At 40.5% G+C, this 15,071-nt stretch overlaps 1 protein-coding gene and 1 pseudogene across 4 annotated transcripts; both read left to right on the top strand.

Moving 5' to 3' along the window:
• The first annotated feature begins 518 nt into the window (after nucleotides 1-518).
• Nucleotides 519-5,122, top strand: LOC114556256 (UDP-glucuronosyltransferase 2A1-like; annotated as a pseudogene).
• Nucleotides 5,123-6,545: 1,423 nt separating this feature from the next.
• On the top strand, nucleotides 6,546-14,366 carry LOC114555368 (UDP-glucuronosyltransferase 2A1). 4 transcript variants are annotated; one of them, XM_028577712.1, is made up of 6 exons: nucleotides 6,546-7,317; nucleotides 7,566-7,714; nucleotides 7,862-7,993; nucleotides 9,414-9,501; nucleotides 10,033-10,252; nucleotides 13,805-14,366. In XM_028577712.1, the coding sequence occupies exons 1-6, from the start codon at nucleotides 6,678-6,680 to the stop codon at nucleotides 14,088-14,090; spliced, it is 1,515 nt and encodes a 504-aa protein (XP_028433513.1). In that variant the 5' UTR covers nucleotides 6,546-6,677; the 3' UTR covers nucleotides 14,091-14,366. The 4 variants fall into 4 exon arrangements, with proteins under 4 accessions (XP_028433513.1, XP_028433512.1, XP_028433514.1 ...); XM_028577711.1 differs by having other exon boundaries at nucleotides 6,546-7,401; XM_028577714.1 differs by having other exon boundaries at nucleotides 7,074-7,149.
• Nucleotides 14,367-15,071: the final 705 nt, after the last annotated feature.

The raw sequence follows: 15,071 nt of genomic DNA, 5'->3' as shown, positions 1-15,071 counted from the left end.
CCCAAAATTGATGCGGATAAAATTCAAACCATTACACAAACACACTAGCAACTATTCCCACTGTCACAAAAACCAACACATCTTTGGTCACACTAACACTCCCACACTTCAGTGGTATGCAGAAAAAATCTTGGGCATGCATCCCCATGCACACACAGCATCCTCAAATTACTGCAGTCTGTTCAAGCCCACTTAGCTGAAATCCTTATTCCTCTGTGCTATTTCACTCCATCTCTCCACAGCTAACAACTAGAATGTGGGATTCTGAAGTCTGTTGTTACTTTCTGTTGGTAGATTTCTGGTACAGGTTAGAGACTAATTTGTTTTTTTTAAATACTGACTGCTATTGTTACAGCCACTACCTGTTCAATCCAGTTTGTTATACAATGTTCCATGCGACACAAGGAGGAGTTACGAGCCAGAGTTCAGCTTTGTTTAATTAATAATATATTTTCTAGGAGCGACTTTAAAAAGCATCCGGCCACAACAAGCTTTCGTCTTGACAAACAGGCACCATGAAGCTGGGGCAGCGTCTCTCTGTTAGTGTCCTGTTGCTACTTTGCGTGACATGGGGAGCAAATGGAGGGAACATTTTGGTCTGGTACACTGAAGGCAGCCACTGGATCAACATGAAGCCTGTGTTGGAGACGCTGATCGACAGAGGACACCAGGTGACGGTTTTGGTGCCGAGCACATCAATGTTCATGGACACCAGTGAGCCTTCTCGCTTTGGCTACGAACCCTTCAATGTCACTGTCAAAAAAGAGAACATGGAGGACTTTCTAAATGACTTCATTCGCTTCTCCATGTATGAAATGGATCATATGAGCTACTTGCAGTTATACATCAGATACATGGATGTTTTAAGGGTCCAGGTGCAGTATACTTTGAATTATTTGGACGGTGTGCTGAAATCAGAAACCATCATGAAAAAGCTGAATGAGGGAAAATATGACCTTCTCCTGGCTGACCCCATTTTTCCTGGCAGTGATTTAGTAGCAGAGATTTTGGGCATCCCTCTGGTCTTAACCTTACGCTATTCCGTAGCCGATAAGTGGGAGAGACATTGTGGTTAGCTACCCCAGCTACCTTCCTTTGTCCCTGGTGCAATAAGCAAACTGACTGACAAGATGGACTTCTCACAGAGAGTGTGGAACTTTATCTTCTACGCAGTGCAAGACATTGTGCAAGAATGTTTCTTTTGGACCAAACTCGATAAATATTACTCCAAATTCAAAGGTGAATTGAACACATTGGATTAATTGGAATGCTTTTATATCCAATTACCCTTGTCAACACTTTGATATTTGAAGTGCAACTAGTGCAGTGCCCTCTCAAAACATGCCTTTTCTAATGACAGTCGAATGTACTGGGCAGTAAATATAGTTGATTAGTTTTACTTCAGAAAAAAAACATTTCAAGTACTTCTTCTACCATTGCCAATACCAACATTCCCAGTTAGAGAGAGGGTGACATGCAAAGCAAGACGCTGTTTGCCTGTGGCCGCCAAATCATAATATTATTGAACATTTTAGTTAATCTAGTCTCTCCAAAACCATTTATATTGTCATTTTAGTCACTCCTTTAGTCACAGTCACACAGCATAGTTTCGCTTTGTTTTTTTGTTTGTTTTTCCAAGCTTTATTGTGCGGTTGCTTGTTTGTATTCACAGTTTATAAAGATTGAAGGTTTTGCATGTGAGAATTGCACCAAATTCAACACTGCACATCATTGGGTATGGGAAAATAAGCTATTATTGTATTAAGATTGGTGAAACTTTGCCCTGTGATAGGAACACCCACCAGTGCCTGCAAGATGATGGGTAGAGCAAACATCTGGTTGATGCGAACCTACTGGGATTTTGAATTCCCTCGTCCTTTCCTACCTAACTTCAAATTTGTTGGTGGGATCCACTGTAGACCTGCTAAACCTTTACCAAAGGTAGGGCTGACTCCACTTTCACAGGCTTATTAGTCTCTGATTACACATCCACAGTTTTCCTAACTTAAACATTGACGAGAATTAGTCATTAAAAGGGGGGAAAAGGAAATGCTGGTTTGCATTGAGATAATGTTCCTCTTCTTGCAGAATATGGAGGAGTTTGTGCAGAGTTCTGGAGACGCTGGCATTGTGGTCTTCACTTTGGGATCATTGCTCAAGAACATCACCACAGAGAAGGGAAACATGATCGCTTCGGCCCTCGCTCAGATCCCACAAAAGGCAAGAGCACAATCTTTACGGGCCAACTGAAATGAACCTGTTCCCATTAAAAATGCAACCTACTTCTTAGCGTCATCCTGTGGTGTTTAGAGGACATGGCTCTGAAGGACTACACAGTGTTGGAAATAACAGATTCCCATTCCCAATGTAGCGCATTCATTTAGAATAGTTAAGAGTCCGTTTTACCAAAACTCCTTTAAGTGGTGTCCTATATTACTTTTTTTATGGATACCCTGCAGCCAATCAGAATTGAGTATTCGCCCAGACCATGGTATAACAAAAAACAAAGGATCCCGCTGATTGATAACCCATCTGAAGCAAGTCTCAAATTGATTTACATACCTCATCCACATTGAAATTTAATGACACTAACAAGTTATTAATAGGGCTGTGCTCGATTAAAGAAATTCTTAGTTGACTAACACTCATTCAATTGTATCGACTAATCGATTAGTTAATTTAATCAACAGATTAAATCAACGGAGTTTCTCCGCAAAGAGCCATGCAAAAGCACCACTTTAATTCTTGTGTTTACCAGAGATGTGCTTGTACTTTTCTTGGAAATAAGTCATTCAGACTGAAAAAAGCTTAAAACAGGACTAATCGACTAAAGAAATCTAAGTGGACTAAAAAGTCAGAAAGTCCGGACCAAATAAGGTATGTGTGAAAACGCCCTAGGACCAAAACGACCGATTAGTCGACTAATCGACTAAGAGGGAGCAGCCCAAGTTATTAAGCTTATGATAAGGTAGGAGGTCAGAAGCAACTCTTGATTTGCAGTAAATGGTAATAAATGTATATACCGCGAAATGGTTTTTGTCTGGTTGAATAAAGATAGGACACAATAAAAAGTTTAAACAATATGGATGGGAGGGGTGGAAGGGATTTTTTCAAAACTAAAATGATCAAATCACATGGGATTGATTACTTAAAACCACAAGTTAATCACCAAAGATCAATCATTTTCCAATTAAAAGTACTAAAGTACTAATTTTCCTTGTTATTTTAGCATGTATTATTAAATGTACTGCCATGCAGTATATTATGACCTAGAATTAGCAGGGATTTTATTGTGTATAGGTGCTGTGGAAATACAGTGGAGAAAAACCAGCGACTCTGGGTGCCAACACCAGAATATACAACTGGATCCCTCAGAATGACCTACTGGGTAAGTAAAGCTTTTATACAAGCCTTTTACAGTAATCCTCATGACTTTAACCTTAAAGAAAGGAGGACGTCCCCCACATTTTTTTCATAATTTCGTTTGCCAGTACAACATCCTAAAGGGACATACAGTAAGTGAGAAAACACAATAAGAATGTGTCGGTAAAGTCAATTCAGAGACAATGGATTTTCCGACCATTCATAATATGCATAATTGTAAGCTGGTATTTATCCAGTGAAAAGTTAACTATGCAAGCCAGTCCACACAATAAACCTGTGCCACAATTCCATACTAATCAATACATTATGTACAGCATTTATCTTTGTAGAATTGTGTTTTTTTAAGTACAGGGGGCATCGGACTGGGGGGGAAAAGGGGACTGAGTACCCAGGGCCCTCATGTGAGGAGGGTCCAAAAAGATGCTAGGATGAATAGCTGTGGATACGGGGAGGGGCCCATAGAAAATGCCTTTCTACAGGGCCCAGAGTATTGTGCTATGCCCCTGAGTATACTAAAAGAAAAATCTACTTACCAAATCGTTCTAAACAAATGAGGCCAACTTAACAAAGTCAAAAATATAATTGTTTTCTAAAGAATGCCTGGAGCTGTATCACCTACATCCATAGTTTTTAGGCTGTGGGCATTTCCTTCATTTACTTTGCAGGACAATAGCGTCCATCAACAGCACTCTTAAAAGTCAAGGGTTGCTTTGTTTGCTTGTGTGTATTATTTTCGCTTCCTGCAGTCTTTTTTTTTTTTTTTTTTTTTTTAAATATCTATGGGATCTGATCTGATTCACTCACAAGCCTTTGCCAATGTTCTGTATATACTGTAGATTTATAGTAGTCACATCATACAGAAGTGAAAATATGTTTGATTGGAGAAAATAATGTATGTTACATGATTTTTGGTAAACTATCAGGTCACCCCAAAACCAGAGCTTTCATCACCCATGGTGGCACAAATGGGATTTATGAGGCCATCTACCATGGTGTTCCCATGGTGGGCATCCCCATGTTCACTGATCAGCCAGACAACATGGTCCGTATTAAGGCTAAGGGAGCTGCAGTTACTGTAGCCTTCAACTCCATGAAGACTGAGGATCTCAAAGATGCAATTAATGCTGTCATCAATGAAAAATCGTAAGTCGTTTTACTCATCTGCACTTGGTCTGTTTTAGGGTAATTAAAAAAGGTATTGAAAAAAGATTTTTGGAGAGCTCACATTAATAATACAAAAGCAAGATTGACGACATGCCTTAAAGGAGCCATGGCCTAATCTACTGGAGGGCCTTTTCCTCTCATATATTGGCATTCATGTCTTTTAAGTTTTAAAATACATGAAACTAAGAAAATCCACCTTTCTCATCCCCATTCTTGGTAAGTCAAAAAACTACAGTATAAAAATAAAACATACATAGCACATTTTCACCTGTATGTCCACATTCAAAGGTACAAGGAGAATGCCATGTGGCTGTCCAGTATCCACCACAACAGACCAATGAGTGCTCAGGATGAGGCAGTATTCTGGATCGAGTACACCATGAGAAACAAAGGTGCCAAACACCTGAGGGTTCAGACCCATGAGCTCACCTGGTACCAGTATCACAGCTTGGATGTCATGGCCCTTCTCCTCATCATTATTCTGTTCATCTTACTTCTCTTCATCAAGACCAGCACATTCTGCTTCTCCATGTGCTGTGGCAGAAAGGGAAAGACGAAGAGAAAGGCGGAGTAACTAACTCAATAGAAATGTTGTGCCACCTGGTTGTCCTGTTGGTCTAAATAATGTAATGTAAGCGCAATGCCCTGGATTGTAACTTGTGGCTTGGGACCAACGACCAGACCATTAGGCCTAAGCTTCCATCCTTAACCGTTTGCCAGTGTGTTGGCATTTGAACAAAGTGCTGTGTGTCCACAGTGTGTGCAGACTGTAGTTACAGTTTTGCCTAAGGCCTCTTGGAGGAGTAACACTTAGGTTTTATAGTAGTTATTGATCTCCCTGCAGGGAACATGCATCTAACAGGTTCCGTTTGAACTTCAACTTTACTCTGCAAACGAAAGTGCTAACGTCATCGCAGTAAAACCAAAATTAGCCTGATTAAACTGCCATGTTTTCTTTTTGCCATGGCTATATGATGCTAACTGCAGAATGGATTTCAAGGACTTTGTGCGCCGATTAATGGCCTCCGTTTATATTTTTTCTACGATTCTTTGAGTTAACATGTACTAAAGATGAGTTGAATTTGCACCGCCTTAATGATCATGATAAGAATAGCATGTATAGTTATCTTTATTAAATTGAATTAGGTTTAAATCGCCGTCATGCATGAATTAATGATATGTTTGCAATTTTAAACATAATAATCCATGATTACATTACACAAAACTGAAATTGTACGGTTAATATTTTTAGAGACCCCCCCCCCAAAATTTCATAAATCACATTTTCAGGGGAGCCCATGTCTTATTAAGGGGAGCCGAGCTCCCCTTAGCTCCCCTGTAGTTCGCACCCTGGTGTAATTACATGCCTTGGTATGGATGCGTTTGCCCGTGTGGTTCACAGCGTGCATAGCTCCACATCGACAGCAGATCCTCCTGATGGCTTTAACCAATAAAACAGAAGAAGCACATCATCAGAGTGAATAGTGCTGAGAAAAGAAATCCTGATTCCAGCACAGGTTGAGTGTGCCCTCTAGTGATATAATATGAGATTAGCATCAAATTGCCTTTTTCTTTTAAGATTATTTTTTGGGCATTTTAAGCCTTTTTGTATATAGGACAGCTGAAGAAATAAAAGGGGAGAGAAAGGGGAAATGACATGCAGCAAAGGGCCGCAGCTAGAAAGGGGAGTTGCTTTCAACCAGCCTTTCCTGAGTGAAAATATAGTCCTTCAAATTCTTGCACAGGCACCCACATGCAACTTCCTTAGATTACGTGAGTGTGATGAATATTTAGCTGAAATAGTTATCGGTCTGTGTTATTTTACTCCATCTCTTCACTGCTAACAACCAGAACTTGGGGATCTGAAGTCTGTTTTTACTTTTTGTTTAGGTGCTTCTGGTACAGGTTACAGAACATTCATGTTTTGAAATGCTGACTGTCAACTTTACAGCTATTGCCCTTTACCTTTAACCATTTGCTTTAGGTGGGTCCGTTACATAATGTTGCATGCGGCATAAAGAGGAGTTATGAGCCAGAGTTCATGTTCATTAGTTAATGATTATTTTTTTAAGAGCACCTTTGAAAAAGGATCCGGCCACAGCATGCTTTTGTCTTGACAAACAGGCACCATGAAGCTGGGGCAGCGTCTCTCTGTTAGTGTCCTGTTGCTACTTTGCGTGACATGGGGAGCAAATGGAGGGAACATTTTGGTCTGGTACACTGAAGGCAGCCACTGGATCAACATGAAGCCTGTGTTGGAGACGCTGATCGACAGAGGACACCAGGTGACGGTTTTGCTGCCGAGCACATCAATGTTCATGGACACCAGTGAGCCTTCTCGTTTTGGTTACGAACCCTTCAACGTATCTGTCACAATAGAGAGGATAGAGGAGTTTTTTGAGGAGTACCTTCGCTTCTCCATGTATGAAATGGATCATATGAGCTACTTGCAGTTATACATAAGATACATGGATCTGATGAAGGTCGACCTGCAGTATTCTTTGAAGTATTTGGACGGCGTGCTTAAATCAGAAACCGTCATGAAGAAGCTGAAGGAGGGAAAATATGACCTTCTCCTGGCTGACCCCATCTACCCTGGCAGTGACTTATTAGCAGAGATTTTGGGCATCCCCCTGGTCTTCACCCTGCGCTTTTCCCTAGCCTATAACTGGGAGAGACACTGTGGTCAGCTACCCGCTCCACCTTCCTTTGTCCCTGGCGCTATGAGCAAACTGACTGACAAAATGGACTTCTCAGAGAGAGTGTGGAACTTTCTCTTTTACACACTGCAGGACATCGTGATTGATGATGTTATTTGGAAAGAAGTAGATAAATATTACTCCGAAGTCAAAGGTGAGCAACCCAGCTACTACAGTATACCAACACATAGAGTCCAATGATGATTTCATTGCTTTTGATTCATTGCAATGCTTTTATATCAAATCACCAGTCAACAATTTCATATTTTTTTTATGAAAATAAGATCATACATATTATATAATTTTGTATTGCGACAGGAACACCCACCAGTGCCTGTGAGATGATGGGTAGAGCAGACATCTGGTTGATACGAACCTACTGGGATTTTGAATTCCCTCGTCCTTTCCTACCTAACTTCAAATTTGTTGGCGGGATCCACTGCAGACCTGCTAAACCTTTACCAGAAGTAGGGCTGTCTCCACTATCACAAGCCTGTTAATATTTCACTACACCACCTTCACAGTAGTCCTGACTTAAACAATGATTAAAATGCTGAGTAAAAAAAAGAAAAAGCTGGTTGGTTTGCATTGAGATAATGTCACTCCTATTGCAGGATATGGAGGAGTTTGTGCAGACTTCTGGAGACGCTGGCATTGTGGTCTTTACTTTGGGATCATTCATCAAGAACATCACCACAGAGAAGGGAAACATGATAGCCTCAGCCCTCGCTCAGATCCCACAAAAGGTAAGAGCACAATCTCTATGTGCCAAATGGAATGACCCCTTGTCCTTTGGGTCCCCGGGACCCGTTCAGTTTATTTGATGTTTTTGCATTGGCCTGGCATTGACCTTGGGGTCCCTCGCGTACTAAGTGATGTCATTTCACGCGAGTCTCCTGACAGAGCTACTGGCTTTGTTGAAATTTGCCCATTTCAAATTGTGAGATTTGCATAGGAAAGAGGTGTCAATGGGACTTTGAGGTTCTATGTATGCCTATTTTACCCACCAAACTCGTCGTAATTCAACTATGACAAGGTAAACTCGGTTTTGCATTCTATCACTCCTTTAATGGCAGTGTTGCATTGTTGTCACGTGGCAAATGAGTTGCAAGCAAGGACTGTTTTAAATAGTGACGGATGTCATTACGCAACTATTATTTTTAAAGGACATTGCTTGAAACTGCAGGTGATAACAGGTAACAAGCAGTAAACTAACAAAATAAAAGGCAACAAAAAGTTACCTGTGAAGAATTACCCAATTTGAAGTAAGCTTTAAGTCTAAATTTGATTTTCATAACATGTTGGCATTCGATGAAACCAACAGCTTACTGCAGGGTTGAAAGTCATGATAGCTTATCATAAGGTAAGAGATCAGCAGCAACACATGATTTGCAGTCAATGGTAATAAATGGTGATAAAGTTATGACATGGCACTTATTCTGAGTGAACAGGGGACAGGATATAAGGCAAGGAGTCAGAACAATCAGAAGTGTAAACATGATATACAATTTAAGATTTGCATGGAGGAGTGGAGTTGGGATTTTCAAAAATAAATGACAAATTACATTTATAGACTAAACCATCAAGGATCAACCATTTTCCAAATAAAAACTACTAAAGTTTTATTTTTTATATAATACAGCTAATTTCCTTTATTTTAGTAGTGTTGGTGATATTTCTCGCTAGATTAAGCAACTTTTCAGAAAATCTAAGCTTTATATCTAAAAAGCAACGAGCAACAAATTTAGCGACTTATTCAGACAGTCAGGGTTTTCAGGACTCTGTGGTGGGCAGGAAAGGTCAACCATGACCAAAATCTCATGTCACAAAAACTGTTTCTTCCCATCTGCAGTCGCCCCCCACCGACGATTGTCGTAAATACCGGACAATATACCATTTCACAAACTATACTGTATATCCTGTTCTTTTCCACATCACTCAACCATTCAGCCTTTTTTCTCTTATTGTTTAAACACTTGTATTGTACATGTGTTTTTGTATTTATTGTTTATTTATAATTATGTGTTACGTCATCTGCTGACTTAGCGTCTTTTGGAGCTAGTGCTAGCTATTTTCATTGGAATAACACAGAGGTGCTATATAGTATATTATGACATACAATTAAAACTGTGTTTCCAAGCCTAAAAGTGTTTTTGCTGTTTATAGGTGCTGTGGAGATACAGTGGAGAAAAACCAGCAACTCTGGGTGCCAACACCAGAATATATGACTGGATCCCTCAGAATGACCTACTGGGCAAGTTTAGCTTTCATAAAAGCCTTCAACAGTAAACGTCATTACTTTGACTTTTAAAAGTATAGGGTATCCACCACAATATTTAGTTTTGTGTTTGACAGTACACAATCCTAGAAGGACAGATAGTAGAAGAGGAAACAGAATATTTGAAAATATCTTTTTTAGCAAAAAGATGCACTTCAACCATTACACAATCTTAACACTGATTACAAGCTGGTATTTCATAGCCATGGTTTCCAGACAAAGTATTCTAATGACTTTTCCTCTAGTACCACCATAAGTTTGACATTCATGGCACTTCAGCACAAATCCTTGAGGTAGGGGCTTGTATTGTCACTTTCTGTAGTTTTCTAAAATCTCTGGGTGATATGAACTAGCCTGCTTCCACACACAACCCTTTGCCAATATTCAGTTTCATTACATATATAGTTGTCACATAATACTGAAGTAAAAAGATGTGCAGATGAACAGCTTGCTTTAATTGGAGAAATGATGATAATGTAAGTTTCATGTTGTTTGGTAAACTAACAGGTCACCCCAAGACCAGAGCTTTCATCACCCATGGTGGCACAAATGGGATTTATGAGGCCATCTACCATGGTGTTCCCATGGTGGGCATCCCCATGTTTGCTGACCAGCCAGACAACATGGTCCATATTAAGGCTAAGGGAGCTGGACTTATAGTGGACTTGAACTTCATGAAGACTGAGGACCTTAGAGATGCAATCAATGCTGTCATCAGTGATAAATCGTAAGTTATTTTACTTATGTGCACTTGGTCTGTTTTAGGGTATTAAAAAATTATTTCCCCTTCAAGAATCGTCAGCTTATCGTAGTAGAGGGGTTTGTTGTTGTGTGCCCCTGTCTGCCAAGGTTGTCTCTTGTCACCGATTCTGTTCGTGATCTGTATGGATAGGATCTTAGGGCACAGCCGGGGGGAGGAGAGTGTCTGGTTTGGGGGCCTTAGAATTGCTAAAAAACAGCCCTGGAGTCTCATTTATAAAACTGTGCGTAGGATCCTTACTATACGTGTACGTACGCCCAAAAGCCCAAAATGGCGTACGCCAAACAAAAGATTTATAGAACCGTGTGTACGCACATCTGTAAGCAATGTTCCCTTTATAAATCAGAGATTACATACAAGTGTGCGTACGTGGATCAGCCTCTTATCCCACCCTGTACATGCCCATTTTGAACCATAAATAGTCAATGCAAAGCATCATATGAATGACACTGGCAGTTCAAACGTTCAAGAATTGCTGCAAATTGAATTATAATTTATATTTATAATTAAAAAACACTTAGCTGTCTGACATTTCCTTCTGGAAACAGACGGTTTCCCCCAGAGTGGCGAGTACCTGTATTTGGACCGGGATGGCAAGGTTCCGGCGCATTGCCCTCTCTACTGGACCCAATTCAGTACATAGATCCAAGAGCTCAGCTTTAGAAAATCTAAATCGGCATATTAGCATCGCCATGGTCCCTGAAGTCTCTTTTTCTCCTGATTCTTATCATATAGTCCTCCTGCAGGGCCAGCATTATATGTTTACAACAATTTGTGATTGTTAACACCTTGCCAACACAGTATCAACTAGTGTTATTCCCCACTCTGAGATACAATTTGAAGATGAAAGAAAGTCTAATAGGCAAACACACTTTTCTTCATCCAGTCTTGGTCACAAACAGTAATTTAAAGTTTGGACCGATAACGAGGACATTAAGGGTAACGATTGCACGAGAGCTTAATGGCTGTATTTTTAGACTTTGACATTTGATGGTTAGGCACAGTTTTAAAGACAGATATTTAGTTATTTACACCGTGTTCTGCCGTTATCTAATGCTAGGGTATTTGATGATATCCTGTATTCCATGCAGTCCGGCCATCCCCTCCTCCTGTGCTAAACATTAAGAAAATTTTTTATTTAAGATTTGAGTTGGAGATGTTCATGGAACAATAATCACTCAGTACAAGCGCAAATAACACTGCTGGATTTAATCTTCATGGTAACGTGGATGATATGGAGTGAAAAAATGTGCGTGAGGCATCAATACTTTTTTAGTAGTATTACTAGTTTGACTTCAGTTCACCACCTCACCATCTGCGTTGCCAATTCCTATTTTGTCTCCAAAATGTGCGTACGCATGGGTCAGAGTTTGCGTGGAGGAACCCACATTCTCCCGTCAAGTTGTTTTTTTATAAATCACAACCTTTGCGTGGGAAGTGGCGGACGCATATTTTCAGCCCCGTTTTGTGCGCCACGTTTATAAATGAGACCCCTGGACTTTCTCACAAAGAGGCCCATCGTCCGGCCATTCGCTCCTAGCCGTGCGCGACAGACACTAGCCAGGATGTCCTGATACTACGCCACAATACTGTAGCCTATTAACCAAGGTATTCACACCAAGTAACATCTCAAAACCAATGACGATAATTGGGGTTGTGTTTATAGCCTATTATAATGTGCCCTGCTCCTGGCACTTACCAGTACCTCTTGCTGATATGAAATTAAAGGAGAACTCCGAGCAATTTTTACGTTAATCTTGATTGCTATATGTATATGAGTACTGTCGATAGCAAAAAAACGAGCCGAATCGGTGCTAGCAACACGGAGCTGCTGCAGCTAATGCTGAGAGCTCCCACTCAGCTAAAACGGCAGTTATGGGGGCATAAGACAAAGAGTGCCTTTGTGCTTCTTAACAGACACAAAATGCAATTAAAATGTCTGTGCAACATGAACAGGGACCTTACATGACAACAAGATGCATTTAGCAACTTAGCCATTGTTTAAATTCACCTATCCTCTTAGCTGCTAGCTGCCGTCTGGGATGAGTGAGTGTGTTCAGCCAGGCTCCGGTAATAATCATCGCGCAGCAGTTCCATGTGTATTTGTAGCATATATATCCATTTTGTGTGCTGTTGTTGGTGAATATGAGTCTCTGCAGTGGCAAATTGTGTGGTAGTTTCCTTAGCCAGGCTAGCAGCCCCGACCGGCATCCTTCTACTTCCTCCCCGCCTCCCTCGCCTGCCGAGGCCGATAACAATCCAACAAGCGCCCGTTGGTCTGGTGGAGGTCTTCCAGAAGACTGTTCAAGCCTTCGCGGCGAAAAATTTTATTTTATTTCACCCTCACAAATAGGTAATTGAGCACTGTAGTGGTTATGACCATATTAGTGACTATGTAACTACATGGAAACGGACCAAATTATGTTTATGCCCTGTACAGTAAAATAGTGTTTTAGACTGCTAGCTGTAGTCTCGCGCTGAAGTCCCGTGGGAATTCAGTTGTAGCGTGTAGAAAACAGCTGTTTTCTACTAGCTATGGTCTGGTGATAGCCAGACTAGTAGGCCTACTCTTCTTCCTGAGTTGTTTTTTGTTTTATACGTAGGATATAAGTGATCGTATTAGCGCCCCTTGCTGTTGGCTGTTAATGTCGCTTTATTAGACTTTCTTTGTGCCGACTTTTTCCAAATGCAAAGATTGTCAGTCTGTCCCTGACCTCAGTTGATTTTACATTCCAACCCTCACCTTTGGTTATGAGCTTTAGATGGTGAGATAGGTACATCAGCCAAAATTAGTTTCCTCCGCAGGGTGGCTGGGTTCACCCTTAGAGATATAGCGCTCAACAAGACCCTACACGACGACTCAGCCCCATAAACAGCAGGAAATAGATGGATAGATGGGTGAGAATTCATTTTCTTACCATTTTTGAGAGCTCAAATTAATAATACAGAAGCAAGATTGACGACATGCCATAAAAGAGCCATGGTCTAATGCAGTATGTCAGTCCAATTAACACTACAGAGTTTCAAGGTCACAAAGAAATTACAAAACCAATGTATTGCCATTTCCTCTAATAAATTGGCTTTCCTGTAAGATATTTCCGTTTTAAAGCTTTAGTGCGTAACTTTTTTATATTAATGAACGTCCGTTACAATCAAGCCATTACCAAATAAGTTGATACAAAGCTAATTAAGACTACCAGCTTCACAAAACTCTCTCTGTATTTCTCAGTATGGCTATGTTCAGAAACTGGTGTCGTCTGGCGACTTTCCCGCGCAGAAAAAGATAACAGATCACAGAAGGCTTGTATCATGTGGACGCTGACAGTTTTGTTGTCATTACTTAGAATTCCTCATGGGGGAGACAGAAACTATGCACTACAACTTTAAAATAAATGAAACAAAAAAATTTTTTTTCTTTTAAACCCATTCTTGGTAAGTCAAAGAAAGTGAAGTATAAAAAATAAAAATGAATGAAATGCATTAATTCCCATGTTCACCCCTGTATGTCCACATTCATAGGTACAAGGACAAGGTCATGCAGCTGTCCAGTATCCACCATGACAGACCAATGAGTGCTCGAGATGAGGCAGTATTCTGGATTGAGTACACCATGAGAAACAAAGGGGCCAAGCACCTGAGGGTTCAGGCCCATGAGCTCACCTGGTACCAGTATCACAGCCTGGATGTCCTGGCCTTCCTCCTCGCCATTGTTCTGTTCATCTTACTTCTCTTCATCAAGACCTGCAGATTCTGCTTCCGGAGGTGCTGTGGCAGAAAGGGAAAGACGAAGAGAAAGGCGGAGTAACTAACCGAATAGAAATGTAGTTGGATACAAAAAGGATGGGTGAAAAAACAACCTTGTTGTTCACTGGTTGTCCTGTTGAACTAAATCATGTAATGTAACCACAATGCCTTGGATTGGAAGTTGTGGCTTGGGACCAGTAATTGTCAATACTTTGAATAACTTATTAGGGCAAAAAATAGAAATGACACCAAAATCACTTTACAGTGTCCAGTATTCTTGTGAAACTCCAAACAATGTACAATATATAATGTGTTGTACTATTTGTTTCACTGCCTTTGTCACCATAAACTTGGGTTCAGTAAAACCAGCCTGAAAAACTGAAGAAAAAAACATTGTTAACCTCTACATATATCATGTATTTGCAATCCAATATGTGAACATTCTTCTTCTTTAGCTCCTTTATATGCACAAGTAATTACGTCAATTGCTGACAGGTGTGCACTAACTTGAATAACTGTACCTGAGACCAATTGGGCAACACACACACACACACACACACACACACACACACCTGTCAATTAAACAAAGTTATTTTATCTTCAATAAATCCATGTTACTTTTACTTCGGTGCTACTTAAAATTTCTCTGGTCATATAGCTCCAGTCTTAATTTTGGCTTAAAACGATACTTCCACAAATGTATTGGAGTTTGGTTGGGGTTTGGTACTCTACATGAAGATTTTTTTTTTTTAACTGATTACCATCACCCTGTCTTTTCCAACCTGAAACACCTAACATCCAGGTGCTCCCTTGACTCCCTCGCAGCAACTGAAGCGGGTCTCCAGTCCACCTGGCACTGTTAACGGTTTAAACTAAATGTACACTGATGTGATGGTGTAAGCAGTATAGTTAGCACAAAAATAAAACATCGGTATCACCTTTCTCCTTCCATATAGTGTAATTACACTTCTCTGTATGGATGCGTTTGCCCATTTGGTTCACAGCGTGCGTAGCTCCACATCGACAGTAGATCCTCCTGATG

This window comes from Perca flavescens, chromosome 5 (genome assembly GCF_004354835.1).
Source record: "Perca flavescens isolate YP-PL-M2 chromosome 5, PFLA_1.0, whole genome shotgun sequence".
NCBI classification, from domain to species: Eukaryota; Metazoa; Chordata; class Actinopteri; order Perciformes; family Percidae; genus Perca; species Perca flavescens.
Note: the sequence above shows the minus strand (reverse complement) of the source record. Positions and strands in the feature narration are given on the sequence as shown.

Excerpts from the sequence above, each read along its gene's own strand:
- LOC114555368 (XM_028577711.1), top strand. The coding sequence starts at position 6,678 with ATGAAGCTGGGGCAGCGTCTCTCTGTTAGTGTCCTGTTGCTACTTTGC. Across the intron at positions 9,502-10,032 it reads CCCTCAGAATGACCTACTGG|GTCACCCCAAGACCAGAGCT; the intron begins GCAAGTTTAGCT and ends GTAAACTAACAG. Across the intron at positions 10,253-13,804 it reads GCTGTCATCAGTGATAAATC|GTACAAGGACAAGGTCATGC; the intron begins GTAAGTTATTTT and ends CCACATTCATAG.